The following is a 16,291-nucleotide window of genomic DNA, read 5'->3' as shown; positions in this document are numbered from 1 at the left end:
TTGATTCCCAAAAATGTAAAAAATTAATGACTTTTGCCCAAATATTTTGAAAAATATTCAAGTTAAAAATCAAAAAGCCAGCAAAAATTAGGCGCAAAACTAATAAATGCGAAAAAAATTTAAATAAGAACAAAACAAAAAAAAAATCCAAAAATCTTAACCTTAGCGTGTTTCCAAAAGTATGAACCCCAATGATTGGTCTTTTGGTTTGATGGACTGAATCAAGAAATCTCTTTCTTTTTTACCTTGGAAAGTCCTTATTTCCTATATATTTTGACGGAATAATTTTTCATGTTGATCTCAATCCATAGTCCCAAAAAAAAAAAAAAAACCCTCAAAATACATAGACTCATGTGACGTTCTAGCATTCTTAGTTCCATTAGCAAAAATGAAATACTAGCATGGTTAGCTAGTCGCTGGTCCGAACATATGAGTTTAGAATACAAAAATAACACGGGAACAGCACCCAAATAAAATTAGAGAAGCAGAAGATTGCCACCGGAAACACTTGCAACCTTCAAAAAAGATTTGTCAAACTGAAAATGATACCAAAGCTATTATCAACACATGGAAAAAATCATCCCGCAACACAACAAACAAGGAAAACAACTACCCGAGTAGATAAACGAATAAATCCGCCTGTTATAGTGAATTACTATACTTCTCATAGAAAGCCTTGGCCAAATCAACTTCTCCAAGCTCAGTGTAACATTCCGCGATTGCTCTATAAGCTTCTGTATCCCCAGAATCTTTAACCTCCCGTTTCCTTTTTGATCGGACTTTTGCCTCCTGTTTTGAGCTTGCCAGTACCGCGAAATAGCATTGAATAGCTTCGTGAAATTTTCCTTGCATTTGCAATGAGGCACCTGCTTGACAAATATTCAAATTCGTTAAAAAAAAAACAAATGTTTCAGCAAACTGTTGAGCAAGAAATTATCTACTGTAAAACTGAGCAACACAATACCAACGCGTAAAAGCAACATTTGTAACCAATAGTGAGGAATTAGTTCTTTCAGCTGATTGAAAACCCACCAAACCTATGTAAATGCTATTGCCCGCATGTAAGGTTGTCACTAGATTAATGCATCTGGGTTGATTGAACCCAAGAATTTTTAAAATCACACAACATTCGATATCCTACCCTTCCTGTAAGGCCCCGTTTGATAAACTTATTAACCCTTAGGATTGGACTACCAATCCCAATGGACTACCAATCCTTTGTTTGATAACCAAAAATGGGTTAGGACTATTAGTCCAAGGGACTAGTAAGGTGGGCTTTAGGGGGTATTATGAATACCCGGGGGAGATGGTATTATCAATCCCAACCCAACCCATTCTCATTACCAATTCCTTCTATCAATCCAATCCCATCATCTAATTCCATCTCAAACAAACATGATATTAATAATCTTATCATTCAATTCCAACTCAAACAAACATACTCATTACAAATTCCTTCTCATTACCAATCTCTTCTTATTATCAATCCCAATCCTAATCTCATCTTCTTACGAATCCCATCCATCTATCACTGTTATCAAACGGGGCCTCAGAGTTTTATGATTCCCTTAAAACAGCAGTAAACAAACATACGCTGGATTGGAGGCCAAAAAAAGAGAGGAGACGACCACGGATAACCAACCTAAACCTGTACCAGCCTTCTTCATCTTGGTTCGATCCGATAGATTGTGAGCGAGTTTAAGAGCCGCCTCAAACTCTACAAATGCCTTATCAGGATCCTGATTCGTCAAAAAATCGTCTCCGGATTTCAAATGAGAAATCAACTCATGCTTCCTCGGATCAGCAATTACTTCATTTTCAGGTACTCTACCAACAGCGGGAGCGTTTCTCAAAGTGGGGGCTAATGACTTGATCTTTGCTTGCCTTCTTAGATCTGCCTTGATCTGGCGCAACTGCTCATCCAGCTGCTTCAAATTTTCTTTTTTCCATTGTGGAAGCAATACTGTAATACCAAATGAACTATTTAGTGTTTTGAAACTCACTGGGAGCTAAAACCTAAACATATGAGTAAGTATAAAGGGTATCTCCTTCAAATGGCTGAAGAGCGATAATCGAATGTACATACTTTCGGGCTCGTGACTTCTATTTCTATTGTGGATAAGCAAACAGTTAGTTGACACAGTTTTGACGTCAAATTTAGACTCATCTCAAATGCTCCTATGCTATCCTCGGATTGGGGGCATTGGTGTGTTATTTGCATCTGGGCAAGCCCACGAAACCGAATGTCTAAAAGCGTTTATTGAAACTTGCACAGAAACTAAGGCTGGGGTTTAAGATGTGGACAGTGGGGCGTACAACATTTAAGGTATTGTTCATGAAAATTAAGGAAGAAAACATAAGGTTACGACACCATGGCTAGATGTGGCATACCTCCAACTGTTGCCCCCATAAAGGCTGCAAATAGCAGTAATGGCATGTTGAAAATAGACTGATCAGCCTCAAATGTTTCTGCCAGAGCCTCAAGCGGTGTGCTAAACATCAAGGCATTAACAACGAAAAGTGCGAAGGCTGGGAATCTTCCAAGAACCATCACCTGCAAAAGGAATTCCAATGGAGGAGTTTATTGACGTCATCAAACTATAACAGCGACCCATAGAGCCCCTGATCATCATAAATATTCAAACTGAGACAGGTATATGAGGCACATGCATGTTTTTGGCTACTAAAACAGCTTGACGGGTCCATTTACCTTGTCAAAATCACATTTCTATCCATGTAATACAACTCATGTAAAAATGAAAGGAAAAAAAACATATAGTTGATGACAATAGCGGAATACGAAAAAGAAATAAACTCGTTTACTTATCTTATATGATGATTATAGAAAAAGTATCCAAGCGTTAGAGACCCAAAACCAAATTCCAGCAACTTCATCAAACAATACATTGACGGACAGAAGTTCTACCCACTTCTAATTGTGCATGTCACATCAGAATTAGAACAACAACAGATGTGGCATCACCATCGTACCTGATGAGCAAGTAAGTGTCCTGGAGAGCTGTCATCATCTAGTTGTGTAGGGCCGACAGAATTTCCTTCTGATATTGAGGTCTTCACATCATCCACTCCCAAAGGCATAGCCTGTCTGCCTAGCAATGCTAGATAAGCCTCAAATTCTTCCTTAGCAGCGTTTTCCACTGATGAAATTAACTTCTTTACCTTCAAAGGAATAGAATCCATATTGCCTGAAAAAGTGTGTTTTGGTTACCGTCAGAAGCATGCTTTTATGTCTTGATTTCACACCATCATATCAATTGTAAAGGGTGGCCGACAGAGTATACACAAGACAGTCTCACACTAATAAATGTAAGAGAGCAAAAGAGTGGATAAATAATTCTTCTGTGTGTGGAAGCTTCCTCAATATCAGATACCAACAAGAACTTAATCACGAAACTTAAGCAGATGGAAAGATAACAAATTAACAAGTGCATCTGTGACGTATTTCTAGCAAAATAAGCAGCAGGACAAAGCACAGTGAGTGGTGATCAAGGATACTTCCCCGCAAGATTTTGCAGCCAATTTGTAATTCTACCCTGCAATCACTGTATCAATTCTCTTCTGCTATTCTACTTAAGGCAGAAGAGAATTGGCTTGAGTGAAATTGCATTGTCAAATCCCCAAAGTTTATGTAATCTTCTTCATCACACGTCTCAACCATTTCAACTCTGTATCTATGCTTACCCGACGTATATGAGAAAAGCATCCCCAAAGTATGAAAAATAAACAACAAATGGAACAAATACATATCTCTAAATGGATTCTATTCCCCATTGAAATAGTATAGTAACTATCGGTAAGCTTGGAAGAGTCTATCCTTAGTACTATAAAAGACTGAAGAGACAAAAAGTGTTTTCTACTCTAACTAAAGAGACAAAGCTGGTTTCAACTCTTTCAGTTTCCAATTTTGTTGTCCACACAAGTGTTTCAAACTTTCGGGACAAATTCCTTACTTAGGGAAGAGAGTGCCACAAGACCACAATGATTTGGTGCTCCAGCGTCAAAAGATTCACCACCAAAACGATACATCCCTCATAAGGCTTAATACCTAAGTGGAAGGTCATCACAACAGTACTTCAAAAGTTCATCATAATGCGTAGGTGAAAGTTCAACTTTTGTCTGACTTTATCTTACTGAACGTACAACCTTAGGAGGCAACAAACCCCAAGTCCCAAGCCAAGACCACCGGATCAAACCCTCGGGGTTAACCCAAGGTTTTGCTCAATGAATTGTTCTAAACTAGATGACATTAGGATAGTACTGTGGAGCAATAACTTCAGAAATGATGAGAATTCTATTGAGAGAGGGAGAGAGACTGACCAAGTCGAAAGCGGAAATTGGGTGGAGGGAGATGGGCGGCGGTCGAAAGAGGCGGAGTTAGGGGGCGGAGTTGGGAGGAGCAACGGACGACGACCGCCATGGCTGATGGCTCTTCGGTTGGGCCTCTTCTTGGTAATGTTCAAGAAATTTTATTTTATTTTATTTTATTTATTTTATTTTATTTTTATTTTTTCACGGCGATATACATCAGCGGGAGCTATCTATAACCCTGGTCCTCAAAAGGACCTGCCCTCTGTGGGGCTCGAACCCAAGACCTTCCACAAATGGGAGACAATGACTGACCAACTGCACTAAGAGCATCTCCAACCTTCACCCATATTTTTCCTCAAATTTGAGTCAAATTTTGGATAAAAATCCATTTTGGGTAAACACATTTCTAACCATCAAACCCAAATTTTACACATCTCCCTCTTTCTCTCCCTCTCCAACTAGCCGTTGGAAAAATGGGTCAAGGCAAAAGTTGTCTCAGATTTGGGCAAAAAAAAAGGGTAAAACCAAAAATGGAAAAGGGTTTGGGTCAAATATTGAAGAGAGATTTTTGAGATTTTTGCCCCATTTTTAAATTTGAGTTTTAAAATGGGTCAAGGCTGGAGATGCTCTAAGCAATGGTTGTCTTTTTTGGGAGTTAAATCATGCGAAAGCCATTTTTGTTCCTGCCAAAACGCTTTTTATTCATGCCCAAATTCATTCATTGCATAGCTTAATTGTCCTCCATTACATCACTTACTTTACAAAAATAACCCTTCAAATCCAGAGAATTATTTATCCTTCAAAAATATTTTTTTGCACCCATTAAAACTATACGCAAAGCTATTTTATACACAATAGTTCTTTATTTAAGTTCCTCCAAGTTTATTAGTATTCTACTGTTTATTGCAACCTTAGGGTTTGGACTTTTAAGGTTTGAACATCCACAATCACCTGTCTATTGGGTAAATCCAAGTTTTATATTCCATTCTCGTCAACGCCCACCATTCAAACATCAATGTGATGAAGAGTCGTGGTAGTGATTTGCTTTGGGTTTTTTTGTTGTCACAAAGCGGTAATTTATACAACAACAACTATGTATTTTTCAACTCTCCATCGATAACATCATTAGTTAGTGCCACGTTCTCTGTTATTTCTGTAAGGACGACTCAATTTCTAGAAGAATTAATTTTATTGCTCTTCTATTGTCTATTGCAACTTTACAGGTTCAAATAAATGTAAAGTCTTTTTTTCTTTAACTTTCATAATGTAGATTTGCTGAGTGAATACTAGAGTATGCATAATGGAGTTTTTGTGCGAAGACTAGAGTATTATCATTTGTTAATCGCAACTTTAGAACTTTTTGGAATTGATGTTTGATTCTTGATGATGATGTGAACATGGCTCTTCAAAAATTAGCTCGTGTTTGTTAGATGAGTTGCTCATGAATTGATAAAACATGTACTCCACTGGAAAATATTGAAGTTTAATTTTTGTTTGCTTCTGTTCTAAAATTAATTCTAGTTTTGCTTGTGAATTGCATTTTTGCTTGAAAATGTGGAACTGGAAAACATCACTTATGGGATTTTTAGGGGTAATTTCATAAAGTAAGTAATGTAGTGGAGGACAATTAAGTTATGCAATGAATGAGTTTTGGTAAGAACAAAAAGAGTTATGCAATGAATGAGTTTTGGTAAGAACAAAAAGGGCTTTGTTAGGAATAAAAGTGGGTTTGGCATTATCATTTCCCTTTTTTTTTTTGTTTTTATTCTTTTTTTTTTGCATTGTTATTTTTGCATAAATTTTCATTTTGGATTATTTAATTGAATTTTTTTTGGAAAGAAAATCATTCAAAAACCAATAATGCAAATTAATAGATGCCAAAAAATATTCGAACAATGAAAAAAATCAATAGGATTAACTTTTAAAGGCTAAAAAACCTACGGAAATATGGTGTAATTATGAACCTTCCTTCTGACACAGCAAAATTGTGCACAAATCGTGCACAGATTACATTCTGGGACTCATTATGGGTCTCACACAAATGATTCGAATCGTTAATTATATTTAAAACATTTTTCCAGATCAAGTTCTTATAGGTATCGGATTGAGCTAATTTTTTGAGAGGATCCTTGAAAAAATATTTTAAACATAATGAACGGTTCGAATCATTTTTGTGGGACCCGTTATAGACCCCACTACGCATTCTGTGCACAATCTGTGCCCACTTTTGCTGTGTCCATAGACTTTCCGTTGATAAAATAATTAGATGTTAATTATAATTGGTGGGGGGTAATGAGTGATGTTCTTTTTTTCTTATCGGGCTTATGTTCAGTTATCATATTTGAAGTGTGAGAAAGAGTTGTCAATTTTGATGGGAGGGTCGGATTATTTTTTTCAACATTGCTTTATCAAAAATAGTACTATATGGGTTGGAATTCTCTTACAGTTTGTCCCTTTAGATAAATATGGAAAAATTATAATGGCAAAATTGTTTTTGCTGGCATCATAATCATTCAAAATTATTAGGGTGTATTCTACTAAATAAGTATTTATTTTTAAATTAAATATGATGTATTATGAGAAAATGATCTGTCTTATAAAGAAAAAACAAAAAATAAATCTTAGTTTAACGGGACGCGTGGTTGCAACGTGCTGTGGGCGCGCGTTGGGATGTTATTGCTACGTCCACATACGGTCACCACCCACCAACCGAAATAGGCCCAGAAACTCCTCTTTGGTTCTCAAGAATGGCTACCGTAAGCTCTAGGGCACACTGGGCAGGTTAGAATTTTCAAAATATTTGTAAGGGGTTAATTCTGTTTTCAATCTACAATTTTTTTTTTTTTTTGAGTTTGACTCCAATTTGATCCTCATCCAATTCCACTTCTTTAATTCAGTTCAGAATGGGTCGTCTTCTCCAGTCCATCTGACTGTGCAGATTTTGTTTTCAAAGATTCCCCTTTTCTAATTGGTTCAGAATTTGTTTTTATTTTCGTATATTCTTGTAGTTTGCACCTCATACCAATCCTGTCTCTATCACACCCACTTCTTTATTTCCCTTGCGAAACCCATGACTTTATTTGAATCTTTCACTCAATCATATATTCAATGAGTTCTAAACTTGCACGCTAACACTCTATGTAGTTTATCTTCTGTTGTGAATTTTGGGTCTTTACCAGCTTCGTTGTGGGTAAAGCACTTGCTGCCCCTTTCCCCCTTATCGGCTCGGGTTTTCGACTTCGCAGGCCTTTTGTTTTCTGTTGATATCAATCAAGTTGATTTACTTGGTTCTTTCTGTGTTATTATGATCTCATAACTATGTTTTGGATGCAGCAATAAGGTGTTTGGAGCTGAATTGTGTGTCTAATGGCTGAATTTTTCGGGCCTCGCCTGTACAGCTGCTGCAATTGTCGAAATCATGTTTCGCTTCACGACGATATAGTTTCCAAGGCTTTTCAGGTGAATGAATACCTCTGATCCATGTAGTAAGAACCGTTGTTGAACTATAGTTCTTTTGTATAGAATTGACCTTGCCCTGTCTATCATTTTTACCTCTAATTTGATGTGTGTTCTTTGTTCACGGGTTCGTTTTTATATTAAAGCGTTGACCGAGGGCAACTAACTGGAGATACAAGTTATTGACGTGAATGATTCTTCTTGAAGAGATATTGGTTATGTTTCCAACTTTTGAACCACCATATCTTCCGAATTTCATGGAAAGAGCATATTGTTGTTAGTCAATTTGCGAAGAGTGGATTCGGGTTCAATTTAACTTACATTATAGGGTTGTTTCCCTTGTTAGGCCCATTAGATTGCCCGGGATTATATGTGAAATTGGATTATATATCCCTTGCCATTCCTTCGTAGCATTTGAATGCACCAATTTGCGGAGGGAGTGCATACTCTTCCAGTTCGTTTAGTTGGGAGTCGAAAGTGAGCTATCCTTCCATTGATCAATTTCTTGCCATGCTAGATATTTTTGGCATTTACTGTTGATTGAGTAGAATTTCTGGGATTGTCGGTGTTTTGGCCTTTTGTTCTTTGCTTTCTTTTGTACATGGGTGGCATCCCCTTCATGCCTTTTCAATAGCATTATTGCTTATCCAAAACAAAAGCCAATTTGGGGGACAACCCATCCAACAATGACATGAGATATGCTCTCGTTATTAATCCGGTGTGATACTCATGCGATGGGATTATAGGACCCCTCGCTGACAATCAAATTCAACGTGGCCCTAGATTTTTTCTATTTTGCGCTTCCTGAATGTTTTGAGATGCCAGAACGTTTCCTTTCAGTTTTGGCGCAAGCAAAAGTTTTAAGTAGGTTTGTTAATTTCAAATTTCCAATCTCTTGTTTCCAGGGAAGAAATGGTAGAGCCTTTCTTTTCTCTCACACAATGAACATTGTCATGGGGCCAAAAGAAGATAGGCACCTCTTGACTGGTCTTCACACAGTTGCCGATGTCTATTGTGGTGACTGCCGTGAGGTCTTGGGGTGGAAGTATGAAAGAGCTTACGAGGCATCACAGAAGTACAAGGAAGGGAAATTCATACTTGAAAAGTCAAAAATTGTGAAGGATAATTGGTAGCCTTCTAGAAAAACCGTATACCATTCATCCCATTGTTGATGCAAGTGTGCCATGTTTCCTAATGTTAATTTTCTCCAGGAATAGTCACTCAAATGGAAATTTGTCATTGTCCCCTTTATTTACTATCTCAATGTGATTTGTACGGAAGTTTTGTTGAACTAATTGTTTTGTTATTAATACAACTGTGTCATCGATTGTGTTCTCTGATCCCTTATTTACGAGGATTGTGCTCATAGTAAAGCCTTTGCTTTGTCTAAATGGTGTGTTGTGGTGCTTGGTACAATTACAGGTTTCTATGGATCTGAAGGAGAATGTGAAATTAACAAGCATGACCTTTACGTAGTAGGTGCTGGTAAAAAGAGTAGTCTTAGAGTTTTTAGGGTTTTGTGGTTGTTTAAACTTCCAAACTCTCATTTTCTCCAACTCCTCTTGCAGCCATAGGCAACTCTCTGAGTCCAGTAATCTGTCTGTTCCTCATAGAATGGAACTAGGTTTCAGAGAAATGGTGGAGATTTAAAGGTTGTCGTTGGGAGGAGGGAAGAACTTGAAAGTTAGGGTTCTCTTGTGGAAAAAAAGAAGAAACATGCCCGGTGGAAACCAACATGCTAGAATCTGCCTATTTTTATATTTTGAAAACAAATTTGGGAGATGTCGGGAGGTTCGGTTATCTTAGTCTGTATGGCAAGATTTGCAGTCTGCTATCTCACACCAACGGACAGACTTGGGACTACCCTTATGTGTAAACGAGAGAGGCAATGCTGGCCCTTTACCTAAAAGGCGAAAATGGTTAAAGTAACTAGTGCATTAATTGTGTTCTCAACTGACAAATTGGGGACTCTGGCCGTTTTCTTGTTCCGGTTTGCTTTTGCGTTTCTGGTCTTCGTTTGCTAGCTCATGGCACTAGTATAAACGTGATCTAAGATGATTTTATTTGATCTTCTCAAGTGGAATACACAGCACTGAAATTTCTTTAGACTCTCCAGGTTTCAAAAGAAAAGGTGGGGTTGCGTTGGTTGCTGGACTGTAAATATGAACTGAAGTTGCAGGAGCAAACTAACTGCAAGCTAGATGGAATGTCCATATATGACCATGATCTTTTCGTTGAATGTTCGATACTAGCATTGGATAGGCATTGAATGTTTGATCCTGGGGCGAATAACCTGTTGAAACTGCTACTATTGTGTCTATTGACACTAAAAGGGCAAGGCGAGATTCCTCACCATTGAACGACGGTGCATAACGCAAGGTCCCATCCGGGCGAGAGACTTCACAACGTCAGCAAAATGGAGGCGGTGATTTAACATCTACTGACCGGAGAATATGTTCCAATTAGGAAGGTTTGCGACTCCACACGCGGTTAGCAGAAGAATGCGTGGGTTGTGGAACAAGACATTGGGGGCGTTTTCCTAATGTCTGCAAAATTGTACTGAGAATAAAGACATGTCGGATTTCATTGTGCAAACTTTTATTGTTCAGAACTTCAGATGATAACCACAGTGACTAAACTAAGGCCTTGCGAAAGATTTGGATTTGGAATAATGGAATAATCAAGAAAAGATAGATTGCAGTACTGTTAAAAGGGAAAAAAAAAAAAACTGGTTTATCATGTCTTGAATAAGTTTACGAAACTCTGATAGAAAAGCAGCAGCGGTGATGGTTACGGCAGTTCGGCTAGCCTACTTGACTTGGGGCCAAAGCAGAACTTCCAGAGTTATTTTGTGTCCTGACTGATCTGGGACCATTGAATCAGGTTCAAGTATGTGATTTGTAATACTAATCATGATTACTGTAAAAAACGTAGGATACTTTCAGAGAATGTTTCTTTCATGAATATAAATACAAGATAAATAAAAAAAATAGCTCACTTTGATTTTTTTTTTTTTTAAAAAGAACCTACATTAGCTTAGATCTAAAAGAAAGGGAATGTTGGTGCAGCGGGTTCATCCAGAAGAGTTTGCTTTGTGTCCATACTTGGTCACTCAAACTCCCCCTTTATAGTGCTCTGGCGTCTTGGCTCTAGTTGGCTTTTCTTTTTTGTTTCGTTTGGTGTATTTTGTTTTTGTTTTTGTTTGTCGTTTTCTGTATTTTCGGACCAATAATGTCCGTTTTCATTATACTGTATTTTTCTTATATATAATATCTGAAATGATCTAAGTTGTTGAAAAAAAAGAAAGGGAATAAAGATCTCTCCGAGCTGCTCCATTTTGGGGTCAAGGTCCAGTTCGGTCTCGTTGGAAGCCCGAAATGGAATCGTTTATTTTGTAAAGCTTCTCTCCAGTATGTTTCTAAGCAAAAAAATTAGTTTTGATCAAACATCAATAATTACATATATAAACAAAACAGATTTGTACGGACATCATTAAGCAAAGTGAGCTGCAAATTCTCTTTTTTTGCACATGGCTTTGGGCTACTGAGCGTCCAAATGATACTGGGGGCAAGAAGAGTGAGAGAGAGAGAGAGAGAGAGAGAGAGAGAGAGAGAGATGTATCTGAAGAAGGCCTTCTGGAGCGACAGCCTGAACTCGGACCCCCAGACCCAGTCGCCGTCGCCCGTCGGAGACGTGGTGAACTCGCTCGACAAGCAGAGACTCTACAGGGAAATCACGCTCGCGCTCCGGACCGGACTCAAGGACGCGCGAGCCGAGTTCTCGTTCCTTCGCGTCCGCGGCCTCCGCAGCATCCTCAAGTTCCTCCGATCCGTCGCCGAGTCCGACTCCACAATCAACCTCTTCTGCCACAGCCAATCCATCCCCGATCTCCAAGGTCAAGTAATATGATGTTTACGTCTATACGAGTTTGTAGCTATTCGAATTGACTGTATATACGATCTGTTCAGTTTTGTATGTGTTTAAGTGTTAACTGTTTTTTGCGGCTTGATTGGCGCGTTACATTTTTGCCGAGAACAAAAGGAGAAAACACTAGGAATTAGGAAAGATAAATTATCCGTTATTCTGGCTTAAATGGTTTTATTTGTGAAAAAGGCGACATTTTGCTCTGTTGCTAAGCCAAGGCGGTGAATTTATTCTATTTGTTTGTGTTTATATACTAGCGCCCGATGTTTACGTCTATACAAGTTTGTAGTGATTCTGATTGAATGGATATACGATCTGTTTTGTGTGTGGTAATTATTTGTTGTGGCTTGATTGCCGCTGTTTCTTATTTGTTTATTGAGAAAAAAAAGGGAGAAGCTTTAAACACCGGAATAGATAAACTATCCATTCTAGGTTTAATTTGTGGAGAAGATGACATTTTGCCCTGTTGCCAAGCCAAGGTGGTGAAACGTTTTCTATTTGTTTGTGTGTGCGTACTAGAGCCCGGTGTTTACATCTAAGCGAATTTGTGGTGATTCGAATTGAATGGACGTACGATATGTTTAGTTCTGTATTTGTTACTGTTTTGTTTCAGCTTGATTGCCATCATCTCTTGTTTGATTGCGGGGGAAAAAAGGAGAACTTGTATGACTGGAAAAGAGAAACTATCCAATCTTCTGGTAAAAGTTGTTTTATTTCTTGAAAAAGGTAACGTTTTGCTCTGTTGCTAAGCCAGGATGGCAAATTTGTCTTACTTGTTGGTGTTCATCTCCTAGATCCTGATGTTTTTTTTATCATTCTTTCCTGATGTTTGCATCTACTTGATTTGGATAGATGTAAATACAATCTATTTAGTTCTCTATGTGTTTAGGATTTGTTACAGGCTACAGGAGGAAACTTATAATACCACAAAAGAGAAACTATCTAAATATTATGGTTGATTTGGTTCAATATTTGAAAAAAGTGACATTTTGCGATGTTGCCAAGCCAAGATGATTGGATTAGATGATCCAATCATACTGACTTTCTCCGAGGGGGGAAAAAAAAGTAAAAAATGATTGGATTAGATTATCATTGTTCATTTTCCTCCTCGAAGAAAATCAAATTCGGAAATACTGGGTATAAGTTTTTGTGCTTTCCTATGTTTTCTCTGCAACCAAATTGAGTGCTGTTTTCGGATTGATGACATATAGAGGTTTTGAAAGATAGCTGCTATGCTTATATGTCAGATGTCAAAGGTTGAGAATTGGTAATTTAACGATTTCTGTTGTTGAAGCGCAAAGACTGTCAATTTGGTTTTCCTTTTGGAAAAATCTGTATGATTTGACGTTGAGACGTGGCTGACGTCATGGTGTTTTGGTATCTACCAGTTGTGCCGGTTCTGTTTCAACATTCATTAAAAGAGCTAGAGGAGCAGAGGGTAGCAAATTTGGATCATATATTTGGCACTGAACCCATTAGGATAGTTACACCTTCAACTGATTCTGAAGTTGCACTTGCACTTCGAGTTTTGGAAGGATGTTGTTTGCTGCACAGAGGAAGCGCACTACTGGCTCATCAACACAAGGCAATCCAGGTATACATATACATAGGTTAACCTCTTGTTTACCCCATCACAAAAACCATGCGTACATATATATACGTATATGTTTGCAGATTCTTTGGCTAACTTCTTTGCTGTCTCAATTGTTTTACAATCATTTATCAATTTGGAGATTGTAAGAAAAATGTCGTACTAGGCACGTCTCTTGTTTACATCTGGGTCGGATTCCCTTATCTTTCTTTCTCCTTCCCTCTTCCCTCCCCGTCAAAAAGAAAATGTTTAGAACATACTGTTTATCAAATGTGAGAGAAGTAGAACTATCCTAATACTGTTGAAGATAGATTGCTCAAGGACTTGATGGAAAGGAAGGCTTCTAATTCTGTAATGGTTGGCAATGTGTTTAATCCTGTCAGATGGTGCAAACAAGAAACCAGAAGCCATCAATTCAATATTCAATGTATAAGCCCAACATTTTTGGCCCCAGTTGGCTATGTGAATATGTTTTGGTTCTTCTCCAGAAATCACATTTAGTATGAGCTGTGACATAGTTATCAAAGCCTGTTGAATGTTGAGCCCCCTTGCACTGGATAGTTGTTGGACATGAGTAAGATTTCAGGGATGCATCTGGTAGCCACCATGCAAAGGTGTTCTGTGTAGGTCATCATTGTGAATCATGTAAACATGGGAAATAATCTGCTTTGGTGTGAGTTTCTCCATTCAACTGATTGTGTCATGCAGCTTTTGCTTGCCGCCTGCTTCTAGCCATTTCTTACTTTTCGGATGGCTACTTTATGTAGACATCTACTACTAATTTGGAAATTAATCTTTAAACTTTAGGTTCTTTCCCTTAGTTTCAATGCTTTGCTGTTAAAATTTTCTTCTCATGTCATGTTAGGAATGTCAGATTTGACATGGTTTCATATGTTGCAGGTATTGATGAATATCTTATCCACTCGAGGAGTACTTGAGCAAGGCGCATGTCTAGATGCTTTAATCTCAATAATGCTCGATTCATCTGCCAACCAAATGGTAGACATTGTCTCATCTCTCTGTTTAAAGTTTCGGTTACCACTTAATGATGCAGTCATACAAGTTCTGAGAATTAGTTCTGAATAAAGTTCTTAAGCTACGGTCTTCCTTTTCAGAATATAAGGTCTTAAGATTCAGTGTAGAGCTATTATTTATGAAACTAACTTGTAAAAATGCCCTTGAAATGTAAGTAGTCCTTCAGATATTTGGATTTAGAAATGTGAAAAGGAATATACATATTTATTTTGCTATCTACAATGCCTGCATATTAAATTTTTTTGCTTCCTGCATATTTAATTTTTTGGCAATAATATATAGGATTTTGAGGCGTGCAATGGCATTGAGGAAGTTGCTATACTCATAAAAGACAAACAAGTAGAAGAGAATTTGAGGTAATTTTTCTGCCCAGGCTTCGGTTTTTCCCCGTTTTATTGACTGTTAACTTGCATATACCACATGATTCCTGCCTTCTTTATGGCCAGTTAAGATATATACTTCAATGGTCTCTCATTTATGTGAACTAAATTAATAATTTGTGAACGGGCCTTTTGTTGGATCCCTGAGTGACGAGAACGTAATTTGATGCTCTGGGAACAATTCTGTGCATTCTTGATCAGTACTGTTTGCCCTTCTTGGAAAGTTGGGAATGTAAAAACTAGTGGGATTGAGGATTTCGGAACTATTAGGAAGCACAGATAAATCTTGGTTAGCACAGATAAATCTTGGAAGGCCATGGCAAAAAAAACTATTTCACCGTAGTTTAACTTGGATCTCTTTCATTTCATTCAGATTCTTATTACACAAATTTCATTAGTGCATTAGGCTCTCCCCGTCTCAGTTTTGGATAGAAGTATCAGAAATTATATCATTCCTCTAGTCTTTTCATATTTTGTCTGGTTACCTTATGATGTTGCTTTTATTGGAAAACACAGTGACTTGAAAACTACTATTTTTTCTGATCAGGCTAAAATGTGGAGAGTTTTTGCTGCTGCTCATTGGGCATGTAAATGGGAGAGAGAGATCTCCAATGGCAGCAGTACATGAAGACATAAGGCGGCTTATGGGTGAGAAGTCTGCCTCTTTGATTTGGGCTGCTAGTCAGTTTGGCTCTACCCTTGATCCAGAGCAGAGACTGATGGCTCTACACATCCAAGCTCGCAGAGTGCTCGAGTCGCTTGACCTTTACTGAATCTAATCATAGTAATGATCCTTTCATCGCTGCTATTTACCCTCACAGGAAAATTCCTGGAGCGGCTCAGAAGATACACGCTGGAGGTGCGTCATCAACTCCCGTTGTTTTTTTTCTCGAGTATGTGTTGGTAACAATTTGTAGACTGATCTGTGGATAGAAATGAAAGGCTGGGAATTTCCCTTTACAATTGAAAGCATGCTTGCATTCTTTTCCCTCACCAAATTCTTTACTCCAAAATCCAAACACGGCCTTAGGGAAGAATGGTTTGGAAATCTTGATTGGAGACGTTGTCGTATTATTTTAATCTGTGCAAATATGATAGAGATCTTAATCTGATCATGTTAGTTACTTGGATGACCTCACAACTGTTATGTGAATTTTTATCGAGTCAGTCTTCCACCACAAAAAAAAAGAAGAGCGCTCACACACACGCGCACGACTGCCAAGGGGAATGTTTGTGGGTACAACCAAAAATACAAAAAAAATTTCGGGAGTGCTAACGTGGCTAGGTATTCATATGCGGTTTCCATATTGAGCATGTTATGTGACCTGTTGGTATAGCAGGTGAACTTGGGAATCACGAGATGATTTTTAATTTCATTTCTCTACTAGATCGAAGTTATTAGACACTTTGTGATCGCATACCAATATCCCAAGGAGTTGATATGGTGGTTAAGGCAGATGTGCTATTAACACTTATGGCCCCCCTCTAATTGACAGCGGGATTGATCCTGTGGATTAGTTTAGTCAGATGCATACATTGCCTGACCCAATGTTATCAAACAAAAATCATAGACTAA

General features: G+C 38.0%; 3 protein-coding genes across 8 annotated transcripts; 2 read left to right on the top strand and 1 right to left on the bottom strand.

Moving 5' to 3' along the window:
• Positions 1 to 359: 359 nt before the first annotated feature.
• LOC131319837 (protein FLUORESCENT IN BLUE LIGHT, chloroplastic-like) lies at positions 360 to 4,494 on the bottom strand. 2 transcript variants are annotated; one of them, XM_058350251.1, is made up of 5 exons: positions 4,339 to 4,494; positions 2,992 to 3,206; positions 2,392 to 2,554; positions 1,643 to 1,963; positions 360 to 866 (listed from the first exon to the last, which is right to left on the bottom strand). In XM_058350251.1, exons 1-5 carry the CDS (start codon positions 4,436 to 4,438, stop codon positions 643 to 645), a joined length of 1,023 nt encoding a protein of 340 aa, XP_058206234.1. In that variant the 5' UTR covers positions 4,439 to 4,494; the 3' UTR covers positions 360 to 642. The 2 variants fall into 2 exon arrangements, with proteins under 2 accessions (XP_058206234.1, XP_058206235.1); XM_058350252.1 differs by having other exon boundaries at positions 2,992 to 3,180; positions 4,339 to 4,474.
• Positions 4,495 to 7,024: 2,530 nt separating this feature from the next.
• LOC131319836 (protein yippee-like At4g27745) lies at positions 7,025 to 10,409 on the top strand. Of its 5 annotated transcripts, none has more exons than XM_058350250.1 (4): positions 7,025 to 7,110; positions 7,663 to 7,788; positions 9,208 to 9,260; positions 9,354 to 10,409. In XM_058350250.1, the coding sequence occupies exons 2-4, from the start codon at positions 7,696 to 7,698 to the stop codon at positions 9,433 to 9,435; spliced, it is 228 nt and encodes a 75-aa protein (XP_058206233.1). In that variant the 5' UTR covers positions 7,025 to 7,110; positions 7,663 to 7,695; the 3' UTR covers positions 9,436 to 10,409. The 5 variants fall into 5 exon arrangements, with proteins under 5 accessions (XP_058206233.1, XP_058206230.1, XP_058206231.1 ...); XM_058350249.1 differs by lacking the exon at positions 7,025 to 7,110 and adding an exon at positions 7,135 to 7,519; XM_058350247.1 differs by lacking the exons at positions 9,208 to 9,260; positions 9,354 to 10,409 and adding an exon at positions 8,691 to 9,120.
• A 672-nt stretch (positions 10,410 to 11,081) lies between these two features.
• On the top strand, positions 11,082 to 15,684 carry LOC131319833 (uncharacterized). Its single transcript, XM_058350243.1, has 5 exons — positions 11,082 to 11,680; positions 13,098 to 13,303; positions 14,201 to 14,299; positions 14,618 to 14,691; positions 15,263 to 15,684. The coding sequence occupies exons 1-5, from the start codon at positions 11,341 to 11,343 to the stop codon at positions 15,486 to 15,488; spliced, it is 945 nt and encodes a 314-aa protein (XP_058206226.1). The 5' UTR covers positions 11,082 to 11,340; the 3' UTR covers positions 15,489 to 15,684.
• Positions 15,685 to 16,291: the final 607 nt, after the last annotated feature.

This window comes from Rhododendron vialii, chromosome 3a (genome assembly GCF_030253575.1).
Source record: "Rhododendron vialii isolate Sample 1 chromosome 3a, ASM3025357v1".
NCBI classification, from domain to species: Eukaryota; Viridiplantae; Streptophyta; class Magnoliopsida; order Ericales; family Ericaceae; genus Rhododendron; species Rhododendron vialii.
Note: the sequence above shows the minus strand (reverse complement) of the source record. Positions and strands in the feature narration are given on the sequence as shown.